General features: G+C 37.7%; 2 protein-coding genes across 3 annotated transcripts; one reads left to right on the top strand and one right to left on the bottom strand.

The window, feature by feature from the left end:
• Window positions 1-2: 2 nt before the first annotated feature.
• On the top strand, window positions 3-3,214 carry LOC116306850 (protein jagunal homolog 1). Of its 2 annotated transcripts, XM_031716983.2 has the most exons (3): window positions 3-266; window positions 1,693-1,922; window positions 2,309-3,214. In XM_031716983.2, exons 1-3 carry the CDS (start codon window positions 85-87, stop codon window positions 2,410-2,412), a joined length of 516 nt encoding a protein of 171 aa, XP_031572843.1. In that variant the 5' UTR covers window positions 3-84; the 3' UTR covers window positions 2,413-3,214. The 2 variants fall into 2 exon arrangements, with proteins under 2 accessions (XP_031572843.1, XP_031572836.1); XM_031716976.2 differs by having other exon boundaries at window positions 1,693-3,214.
• Window positions 3,215-3,363: 149 nt separating this feature from the next.
• LOC116306841 (interleukin-1 receptor-associated kinase 1-binding protein 1 homolog) lies at window positions 3,364-6,847 on the bottom strand. The gene is made up of 3 exons (XM_031716965.2): window positions 6,546-6,847; window positions 6,135-6,412; window positions 3,364-4,492 (listed from the first exon to the last, which is right to left on the bottom strand). Exons 1-3 carry the CDS (start codon window positions 6,771-6,773, stop codon window positions 4,207-4,209), a joined length of 792 nt encoding a protein of 263 aa, XP_031572825.2. The 5' UTR covers window positions 6,774-6,847; the 3' UTR covers window positions 3,364-4,206.
• Window positions 6,848-12,105: the final 5,258 nt, after the last annotated feature.

Here is a 12,105-nt window from a genome sequence, read left to right on the forward strand (position 1 = left end):
GATCAAATGAGAAAGAAAGAAAATCGAGTTTGTTATTTAACAGGTGTTTTTCTTGGTTTTTCTTAGCATTTATTTTAGTTGATTATGTCGTCCAGAGGAGGACCAAGAGCCGCTGGTACTGATGGTTCAGATTTCACACATCGTGAACGGGTAGCTTCGCATTACAGAGAGAGTGTAAGACATAAACTTAAAGTCAAGGTTTGCCTTTGGATTCATTTGTTTTTCGTTACGTGCGTGGTATCGTGGTATGGACTGGCTGTGCTAAGGTAGATAGATGTACTACTTTGTATTTAGTAAAGATGAATACTGTACAGGGCAAAATTACTCTTCTTTTATTCTTCACCTATAGACCTAATTCACTGTTTTCCCATTTCAGAGCACATGTCATTCCATAAAGTATTATTTCTTTGTTTACAGTTGCACATAAGAATTAAGACACATGAATATGGATACAACTCAAACAAAGAATTTTATTCTCAAGAGAGTGAGACGTGGTCTGAAATTGGCAAAACATTACACCAAAATGATTTGGTCCATCACATCAGAGCTACGTGCAAGGAGGGGGTCAGTGTTACTCCCCCCTTCCCACAATCAAACACAGCAAATCCCTTTCCCCCACTCCTCCACTCTTAATAACTATGCTATATCCACTATCTTTGATCACTCATTCATTCTCCATCTCCTAAGGCTGCATTCATAATGTATGGCAGAGGGGGGGGGGAAGGCAGGTAAAATCTTTAAATGACAAAAAAGTTCTTAAGACCCCCCCTTGAAATTCCCTCAAAAAATAACTATATCCCCAGGCAATCTCTCGTAGCTTCTTCTAAAAATTATGCTTCCCCTCTATTGTCTGATAAAAATTTTCAAAGCCCCCATATTTTACTGGTAAAAATTTTTCCGTACCCCCCTAAATTTCACCTCCCCCCCCCCCCCCCCCCCCACCCCCCCAACTGCCATACATTAAGAATGCAGTCTAACACAAAACTATACAAAAAGAAATTTATCTCTTTTATCTCTCAATTAATATACTTTATCACAAGCATTCTTTAATTTGTTGAAAGTCCTATACAGTAGCATTGACTTAAGTCATGTGTCAGGGAATAAGGTCTCAAATGATGGATGATGTTCCCCATTGTTGAACAACATTCAAATAGAATAAAAAACTTCCTAATTTTAGAATGTATTTAATTATTAAGTCTCTGGCTAATATTACATATTTAGTATAAATAAAGTTATCTATCTATCTATTAATGACATTTCCCCTGTTGTTGAACAACATTTAAATAGAATAAAACTTCTGATTTTTTCCAAACTAACCTTCAGGTTTGGTACATCCAAATGTTTCAAAAACCAACAGTTTTTGCATGGTTGCCTATGTTTTTTTCAAACAAGATGAAAAATTTTCAAGTTTAACATTCCATCTGCCTTGAAAATGAAATAAATTTACCAAGTGGTTGAAACAGTCGTGTAGTAAATACAGTACATGTATTTTCTTTTTTTTTTCTTTTTTTGGCTGATATAGAGTGCACGCACTAAATCCGTGAACATTAATTAGTACTAATTAGTACTATTTCATACAGAATCCTTTGTTTTCTATCGTTTATTTATCACCATTTAGTACTAAAAGTTAGTATTTGTTTCACGGGTTTAGTGCGTGCACTCTAGTTTAATAATACTCAATGTTTCTTGTAGGTTAGTTAAGGCAGCTCCACAGCCATGGATGTTGGTATGGTGTATTAGTGCCTTTGCTGCTCTTGCGGGTCTTACTGCCATCCCCAAGAACAAAGGAACAATGATGTATGTCTTTGCATTTGGCAACCTTGTGACTGGTATTGGACCGTTGATGTATGGAGCAAGTTTCATCCTAACAGAAGTGCTCAACAATTACTCTCATGGAATCATCCCAGCAACACAGGATTGGCGTGAGTTGCCAATAAAAATGTCTGTATTAGCATTTGTTATTCAGCTGCATGCTATTAGCATATTCTATGCTAATAAGCTCATTAGTGCCTGGGGTGCCAAAGGAGACAAGGGCTCTTAAGAAAAGATTAACCTGACGCTCAGATAAATATCCATTGGAGAAAGGCTTTGAAATGAACTTTGTAGAACTTTTGTAGAATTCAAATCCAGCTTGAGTATTTTTGACCAAAATAACGTAACAAAAGATAGCATACATGTAGAATATGATTTCTTGGTCAAATAATAAATTTCAACAAGCCAAAAACTTCAATACTTCAAAATTTAGACTGTGTACATCCCTTTTTCCTCCCAAACTCATTTGTGTCAGGTGTCTTAATTTCCTATCTAGGACATGAGGCAAGTGTGAGCAAGTCTACATGGCTCTTTAAATTTCAACTCACCCTCTCTCTGCACATCCAAGAAATGAAAAAGACCTTACTTGACAGAGTTTAGAGGAATACAGGGACTGTTAACAGTCTAAAGAAAATTTTGATTTCGTTCCTAATAAATTTTATTTATTTTATTCATGATGAACCACTGATGGGCTGTTTGAGTGATGGAGAAATACAGTGCCATGTCTCCTTAGAGACTAATGTTTATGTATATGACACACTCACTACATTTAATATTCTAAATACACAACTCTCTTGCTACAAGTTGTCCACTCTTTTCCTCTCCCTGCCTATGGAAGGAGAATTTGACCAGCGCTAAGCACAAACATATCAAAAGTGATGAAGTGGCAAGTAGTAGATGACATGTTTTCCTTGCAGAGATTTAATTTCTGTTTTGTCCCTTAGATGTAATTATAATTGAATCACCAATGGAAAAAAATCCTTCAGTAAATTTGGTTTAAAAATATATATTATAAACTCTTTTACTATTTATTACTACTTTTACTATTTACATTTTTTACAAATGACTGAAGTATAAAGCCTAGTCCTCGCTAGGGACATAACATAAGGAGCATAAGAGTGCACATCCTAAATGAGAAATTTAGCAGCATAAGCACAAGTACAAGATTAATGGAATGTTTAGATGCTTGTGTTATGCTCAAGCGAGGATCAGCCTTAATACATATACTAAAAAAAACTTATGCAAAAACTAGTAAAGTTGAATATACTCAATTTGGCATTGATCCAAGGTCATAACATTTTTAGCTAACATGATAAAATGTGCTGTACTTCTGACTTATTAAACCTTAGTTGTTTGCTGTATAATTTAATCAGAATTATTTAAAATATTTCAATTCTGGACAGCTCTCCTAGTTTTTCTCGTGTCTTCATACCACTAGTACTGGAAACGTTTTCAACTAATTTTCCTCCTTGATTCAAATGAATTGTGTTACCACTCTTTTTGATCATTGCTATGCTGATTGACACAAAAATGGACAGACTATTCAGCAAATAAACAGAACTATGTTTATTTTGCTTTACTGGGAATTTACATTGCTCTGTTAAGATGTAAGGCAGACTTATTACTCTCAAAAAAGTCTTGTGTTTTTGTGTGCTTTGGTTGTGACTGTCATTGTAATCATATGTGTGTGAGAGATGCTGAGAGAACACCAAATTCTCTAATAGTCCTCTTCACAGTTCCCTGCACCATCTTGAAAGGTAGCCATGCCTTTGCATTGAAGCAAGACGAACGGTGAATTTGCAATGTTAGAGACCTCCTTTAACACCTTGAACAATTATTCACATGTCTCTATCATTGCAAGCTCTCCGTTCGTCTCGCTTCAATGCAAAGGCATGGCTACCTTTCAAGATGGCGCAGGGAACTGTGAAGGGGTCTATTAGCTCGGTTGGATTGCTTTGTATTCATTCATTATTATGATTGGTTAGTTTTGTACAAGTAACTGCCTGCCACAGTAGGAATGTACACATGATAACTTAACAAATTAATTTGTTACAAAGAGTGCAAACAATTAATCCGTGAAACACAATTACTAAATAGGAAAAAATAGTGCTAATTAAACAATAGAAAACAATGGAATTTGCATGAAATTGTGCTATTTAGTATTACTAAAGTTTCACGATCATATTGTTTGCACTCTAACAAATCAGGGCTTAACATAACAGCCATGCAGTCATTAATTGTCAGCCAGAAACAAGGTACTACCAAGATGAAAATAATTTGGCTGATGATCATGACAGGAGACTCACCAGCCATTATTTTAAGCCCTGCAATACAAAAAATTGGTTCTTTCTATGTATGAATGAAATAAATACTAAATGTCTCAGTCTACTTTAGCTATTTTCTTCTTTTATGAATCTTTGTCTTTTCCTTAATTTCAAAAACAACAAACACTTTAACACAAACAGTAACTGTTGCCATGGTGATTTTATCACTGTATGACTGAACCTGCCTGTCCTGTTTCTCACTGTCTCCATGGATATTCTCACCTACAGGCCCAACATATTCCTCATATCTATCTTCTTTAATAGTTATAGGTGGCCCTAATATCTGGTTAAACATCTGTACAACTTGTAAGGCTTTGGTTTTGGCATTTTTTACAGCACTCACGCAAGCTTGACATCTGAAACAGGAAAACCAATCAGTATTAATATATGGAATTATTTATTGCATTCTTTGCAAAGTTGGGGGGAAAACATCAAAAAAATCAATTTACTTTTGGAGTTTACAGTTACCAAACCAATGATTTTGAATAACACAACCAACAGCTGTGAAAGGCAAGTCTTGATGATACCCTCTAACCAATGTGTGGTTCCATAAAATTTCCATACTCCACCATAGAGGAACTTTGAAAAAAGGTCTCCCACCCCTCTGAAATTTCCAATTTTCTTCCATACAAATGTAGGCAAAATTCTAATTAAATTTTTTCCTCCGACCTCTCACCCCCTGGGAATTTCAGATTTCTTCCATTGCAGTGTGGTATTGAATATCTTTTGGAACCACATAACATTTCAACACTCATTCTTACCAGCACTGTTGCCATTGCTATGCACTATGAAAACTGCAGTCATGACAAATACATGCTGGAAACAATTTAATTAATTGGTGATAGCCTATTGGCCAGGTTTCCTGTCACAACGCAACATCTTAGTCAGTGCATAACAATGAAAACAGTGGTAACAGAGGGTGTGCAAGTTCATCATTTACCATTTTCCATACATATAGGCTCGTAATTTACTTATTACGCATGTTCTTATTTGATATCCGAGCCCATCCCACACGATGCACTGCCACATCTATCTAGTACTACTTTTTCGTGGGATTGCCAGCTCACTAGATACACCGTGCTGACGAGGCCCAATACAGGCCGATACAGCTGTCCACAGTTTCTAGTTGAGCTGGCTCATTTTTTACACGACTTGAAGTTGTGAAAGGCTTGTATGGCACTCTTCTTCAGTCGTTTCATCTAAGGCTCGTAATTTACTTATTACGCATGTTCTTATTTGATATCCGAGCCCATCCCACATGGCGCACTGCAACATCTATCTAGTACTACATTTTCCATACAACTGTTTACTGGCCAAACAGAAAGAGGATCATATTCGAATAATCCTTTGAAACTACCTTGCATTTTAACACTCATTCTTACCAGCACTGTTGCCATTGCTATGCACTTATCAAAACTGCAGTCATGACAAATGCATGTTGGAAACAATTTATTCAATTGGTGATAGCCTATTGGCCAGGTTTCCTGTCACAACTGCAACATCTTAGTCAGTGCATAGCAATGAAAACAGTGGTAATAGAGGGTGTGCAAGTTCATCATTCACCATTTTCCATACAACTGTTTACTGGCCAAACAGAAAGAGGATCATATTCGAATAATCCTTTGAAACTACCTTGCAGCCTTGAGTGAATACATTGTTTGTGATGAGTGAACCGACATTAATTTAAAAAGTGGTGAATGGGGACATCATAGGCTGAAAGAGATGTCAATCAAAGTGTTTTTATAATCAACGTTTTACACTGCCACACGCAAAAGTATGATCACATTGAATTTATTATATTTGCTTACTTTTATTCTATTTTTGCTGCCAAATGACAATGTACGCTAAAACCTGTATTGAATCAATGTGCATAAAAGTGTACAAATAAACCATTGCCATTCATACGTTTGCATGTTGCGCTGTGAGGCAAAACACTGTATACTTATGGAATGCAATGCAAACGCCTTCAATGTCCTTCATATTAGATTCTGCACTAACCTTTGAGATTCTAATTTTGATGGAGAATGAAAAAACACGGGGGATGAGACCCTGACTGTGTTATCCAACTTCTCAACGAGGAGGTTACAAATCTCTTCACATTTGAGAAAGTCTGTGAACTCCACAACAATCTCCACTTCATATTTGTAAATATTCTCTGATCTGGAAAGAATTCTATCGATCTTGTAGGAATTCTCTTTGATATGGTAGGACTTTAGGGTGTGTAGTATATAATCTACTCTTCTGTTGACACTTGTTTTCACATCATCTACTGTCTCCTATGATTTTGAACAAAGTTAAGAAATGTTATAACTTATATAAGCTTAATTAAGTAAAATAAATGTAAATGGTTTAAATAAAGTGATAAATAGAGAGAGCTATGGAGCATCAATCAACGTATTGTGGTTTTACCTTAGAGTTAACACAAGTAATAGATACTTTAGCCTTATCAGGAGGAAGAGATATCTCGGCAGATTCAGTTATTTGTATCTCACGTCTGTTGACTTTGTTTTCCTCTGTGTTATTTTTTTCACCGTGTCTGCCTGTAGGAGAATTATTACTGCCTTCTTTATCACTAGACGTTGTAAACTGAGCAAAAACCTGTGCTGGATTAAACCACTTTGAGCCAGAACAGCTCATTTTGGTATCTAAGAAATACAATATTTTCGTCTAAAGTTGTTATCGCGTTGCAAAGATTTTAGCAACCTCGTTCCCAGGGCCCTCTCGGCCCGACTCCAAAACAAAATGGCGGTCGTCGGGGAGAAGGGTAATACGTTCATGTTCTATATACACCAAACTGCCAATTCGGACTATATATTTTTCTTGTATTTATGTGATTTGGCATCATTTGCTGTCATTGGGTGTCATTCCCCATCATTCCCCTTCATTCCTGTCAGTCACCGTCATAAGACATCTTACTATCTTTGACCATGATTGACCATGATTGACATTCATTGACCATCATTGACCATCATTGACCATCATTGACCATCATGGACCATCATTGACCATCATTGACCATCATTGACCATCATTGACCATCATTGACCATCATTGACCATCACTGACCATCATTGACCATCATTGACCATCATTGACCATCATTGACCATCATTGACCATCATTCACCATCATTCACCATCATTAGACATCATTAGACATCATTGACCATCATTCACCGTCATTAGACATCATTGACCATCATTCACCGTCATTAGACATCATTGACCATCATTGACCATCATTGACCATCACTGACCATCATTGACCATCATTGACCATCATTGACCATCATTGACCATCATTGACCATCATTGACCATCATTCACCATCATTCACCATCATTAGACATCATTAGACATCATTCACCGTCATTGACCATCATTGACCATCATTCACCGTCATTAGACATCATTGACCATCATTGACCATCATTGACCATCATTGACCACCAGTGACCATCATTCACCATCATTAGACATCATTAGACATCATTAGACATCATTCACCGTCATTAGACATCATTGACCATCATTGACCATCATTCACCGTCATTAGACATCATTCACTACCATTCACCATCATTGACCATCATTGACCATTATTAGACATCATTGACCATCATTGACCATCATTGACCATCATTGACCATCATTGGCCATCATTGACCATCATTGACCATCATTGACCATCATTGACCATCATTGACCATCATTGACCATCATTCACTATCATTCACCATCATTCACTATCATTGACCATCATTGACCATCATTGACCATTATTATACATCATTCACCATCATTGAACATCATTGACCATCATTAGACATCATTCACTATCATTCACCATCATTGACCATCATTGACCATTATTAGACATCATTGACCATCATTCACTATCATTGACCATCATTGACTATCATTGACCATCATTGACCATCATTGACCATCATTCACTATCATTCACCATCATTCACCATCATTCACCATTATTAGACATCATTCACCATCATTGACCATCATTGACCATCATTGACCAACATTGACCATCATTGACCATCATTGACCATCATTCACTACCATTCAACATCATTGACCATCATTGACCATTATTAGACATCATTCACCATCATTGACCATCATTCACCATCATTCACCGTCATTCACCGTCATTAGACATCATTCACCATCATTCACCGTCATTCACCATCATTGCACATCATTCACGGTCATTAGACATCATTGACCATCATTGACCATCATTGACCATCATTGACCATCATTGACCATCATCCACCATCATTCACCGTCATTAGACATCATTCACCATCATTGACCATCATTCACCGTCATTCACCATCATTGCACATCATTCACGGTCGTTAGACATCATTGACCATCATTGACCATCATTGACCATCATTGACCATCATTGACCATCATTGACCATCATTGACCATCATTGACCATCATTAGACATCATTCACCGTCATTCACCATCATTGACCATCATTGACCGTCATTAGACATCATTGACCATCATTGACCATCAGTCACCATCATTGACCATCATTGACCATCATTGACCATCATTGACCATCATTGACCATCATTGACCATCATTGACCACCATTGACCATCATTCACCATCATTAGACATCATTAGACATCATTAGACATCATTCACCGTCATTAGACATCATTCATTATCATTGACCATGTTGACTAAAAGCATAGGCTCATTAGGCTTATCTAATAAGCAGATGGCTGAAAAACTGAAGCTAATGCCCACGCTACTACATAGCTGAACTGCGTTACATAAGCCCCTCTCTGGTGAAGTGTTCTGGCGTGCCTGCCAAACTCTCAGGTCAATCTGATGATCTCGCACAGGAGATACATGTCCTCACCCGGGCTGTAAAGTGGCATGTACAGTAGATATTGTTGATGTGACTTCTGGATTTTGTACGCGCAAAAATTTCAATGGAGTTGCCTTGTCTCATGGACTTCCACAAGTGTGGGCTTATGGCTCGTTTCTTGGATCACTGGGCGTTTTCTTTGAGTTATTCACATATAAGTAACATAAAGCGCTTTTCTCACGATCGTATCAAGCATTTTTACTAATACGCCGTAGAAATCGCCGTAGAACACTTTATCTGGCTTACTGTTAGGATAATGTCCATCTTTTAAATATTGCATCGAATTCTGGTGCTAACCCGCGAAAAATTAAGTTTCATGTGTACGGGAGGGGAGGGGATACAGTTATCGCGGCTTTTCTGTTTATCAGGGATATATCTACACCTACTTGCAAGAACGTTGTCATACGATATTAGAACATTAGTGATTTAGTGAGAAAGGAATACATTAAAAGACAAAAGAAAAAGTCCAGCTTCAGTGGTCTTTGGTTTTTTAATATAATTCCTATCACACTAAATCACTAATGTTCTATTTTCGTATGACAACGTTTTTGCAAGTAGGTGTATATCCCGAACTGTTCAAACATTTTCCCATCCACTCTTTTGTTTGTTTCTCTTGTTTTGTTTGGCCCCTGTTGTAAAGTGTTGTTGTGTTTTTAATCATCGTAAACGATCGCATACATGTTAAAAGTATATTCAATGTTTTCCCCCAATTTTTCGTCTATTGTACTTGCTTTGTAAACGACCTTCAGGAAGCTCGATAACGTATAATATTACGTCAGCCCGAGCGTATGAATGATGGTCAATGATGATGAATGATGGTCAATGATGATGAATGATGGTCAGTGATGATGAATGATGGTCAATGATGGTCAATGAAAAAATTCTTTACGAGCACTTTTGATTGGTCGAAATTTTATAGTACAAGATGGCGGACTTCTTATCTGTATTTCGTCTTGTTCCTCGGTAAATCGTTTCATCCTAAAAAAAGTCGTGTTAATTATGATTTAAAAAGAAAGAGCAATGACCCAACAGCTTCTACTGATATCCTAAATGGCGCATACAAGGTTTGAATGATTGGTACAGCTTAGTTCGATGTTAAAAACCGCCATGAAACACAGTAGATTCGAAAGATTTTTTTTTTATTCACAAATATGACCTGGAAGCTACACATGATACCCCACATAATACATTATAAAATCATCATAGTACAGGGTGCAAAAATACAACGCAAGGAAGTTATGAAAAACTTAATTGCACACGATTAGTCTTCAAACGGAATAAAAGAAAGAACTTGAACATGAAGTTTACATACGAGGGTTTTAAGTTGTCTGTTGCCTTAATAATTCTATGAATATGAGAGTAATAAACTATAGTGGTATATTTAATGGGGCTAAATGTAATTTAGGCAAAGTTAAAACCACAACTAAGCCTGCTAGCCTAAGCACCGTTGGCCAGCGGACCATCCATGCTACGCATGCGCCCACGCTCCGGGTGGCGTGTTCACTAGCTGGCTTGTAGATTGTATGCCATCTTTGCATCCTTGCCATCGTACAATTTGCCCCTCCCTCCCTCCTCTATATGGTTAAGTTCAGTCATCATAGGTAAGTATTATCTCCACTGTTTTAACAGTGTGACAGGCACCAGTGTTGGGTTGTGGCCCGGTTGCCATGGTTACCTCCTTGCTGGGGGATATACTCGCGTAACCGGACCCCGCACTGGTACCTAGCCCAAACTTATTAGTTGATGAGTTTTAATTGTAATAAATTACGGTAATATTTTAAATAAATAAAGTATTGAAGTAATAAATTGTTGTTGGTGGTGTTAAAAAACCTCCAAGAAAGACACGTCTTGGGTAGCAATAGTTAAACGTGTTCATAAACAGTTAAGCTACGGGTCACTTGATAGACAATGAACAACTCCGAATCTCAGTATCCAAGCAGTCAAAACTATAAGAAGTAGCAGTAGCAGTAGAAAGTGAAACCATATAAGAGTCCCGGAGTAAGTTTACATCCCTTTTGTTTCTAAGCGACTCAAAATATGGCTGAAAAACGGTTGTTGGTGAACTTTCGCACAAATTGCAGCTTTCATACTTCAAGCAGTCCAAAAACTGTCTTGTAATCTAAAACGGGAGCAACATACACACGAAGAAAGGCTTTTCTTCCCACATTTACACGATTTGAAATACTAGTTTGGCCGCCATTTTGAAACGAAAACCACGTGATCAAATACTCCAAAAAATCTTGGAGTATTTTAGGTCACGTGACCAGCTTTTACCAGGGTCTTCTCCCCGACGACCGCCATTTTGTTTTGGAGTCGGGCCGAGAGGGCCCTGGGAACGAGGTTGGGTTGAGATTTTAGCAGAAAATTCAAAACGGCGCCTAAATCCCATCATGCATCATTCCACAGGTAAACCAGTTGCAGCACAGGTATACCAAGTTAGGTTTCTGTCTTGGTTACCATGGTTATTGCGACTACACTATCAATGCCATCCAGACAAATTTTCATCCAAATTAGCCAATTACGATTGAGTATTTATCAATAGAATCTGCACACTTTGCCCTTTAAAAGCATATGCTTTACTCTATATGTGTGTGTGCAGGGGCATAGAGAGGTCTCGATCAAGACGCCAATTTATGTACTACGCCAAATCCTCGGGAATCCCACATGAATTGATTGAAATTTGGTGCCGAAAGCAAACAGTGGGGGAAGGGGGGAAGGGGGAAGGGGGGAAGGGGGGAAGGGGAGAGGGGCGTTCCACTCCCCTCTACGCTAGTGCGTTTGTGTGTATGATTAGGAGTAAACAAGAGACAGTGAAGGGCGGTTCTGTCAAATGTAATGTTCCTCAACGTCCTGAATAACAAAGAGAATAAGAGAAAAATATCATAACATTACATTTGGTGAGTGTATATCATGAGGGCTGAACCCTTCTTAATCCCCGGTCGGACTAGCCCTTAGGGTCATTATATAACTAAGAAGATAGTGCTGCCTTTATTATTGCATCTTTAAATGGTTAGACTTTCGAGTGGCTCGGACGACCTTTTTCACCCTATTTTC

This window comes from Actinia tenebrosa, unplaced genomic scaffold, assembly GCF_029948245.1.
Source record: "Actinia tenebrosa isolate PJP-AT-01 unplaced genomic scaffold, QUT_ActTen_1.0 PGA_scaffold5__44_contigs__length_20552954, whole genome shotgun sequence".
Classification (NCBI taxonomy): domain Eukaryota; kingdom Metazoa; phylum Cnidaria; class Anthozoa; order Actiniaria; family Actiniidae; genus Actinia; species Actinia tenebrosa.

What these genes read in the sequence shown, in the direction of transcription:
- LOC116306850 (XM_031716976.2), top strand. Translation starts at nt 85, where the DNA reads ATGTCGTCCAGAGGAGGACCAAGAGCCGCTGGTACTGATGGTTCAGAT. An exon ending in TATGGACTGGCTGTGCTAAG is followed by an intron (nt 267 to 1,692) that starts GTAGATAGATGT and finishes TGTTTCTTGTAG; the next exon opens with GTTAGTTAAGGCAGCTCCAC.
- LOC116306841 (XM_031716965.2), bottom strand. Translation starts at nt 6,773, where the DNA reads ATGAGCTGTTCTGGCTCAAAGTGGTTTAATCCAGCACAGGTTTTTGCT. An exon ending in TTACTTGTGTTAACTCTAAG is followed by an intron (nt 6,413 to 6,545) that starts GTAAAACCACAA and finishes TCAAAATCATAG; the next exon opens with GAGACAGTAGATGATGTGAA. An exon ending in TCAAAATTAGAATCTCAAAG is followed by an intron (nt 4,493 to 6,134) that starts GTTAGTGCAGAA and finishes TTCCTGTTTCAG; the next exon opens with ATGTCAAGCTTGCGTGAGTG.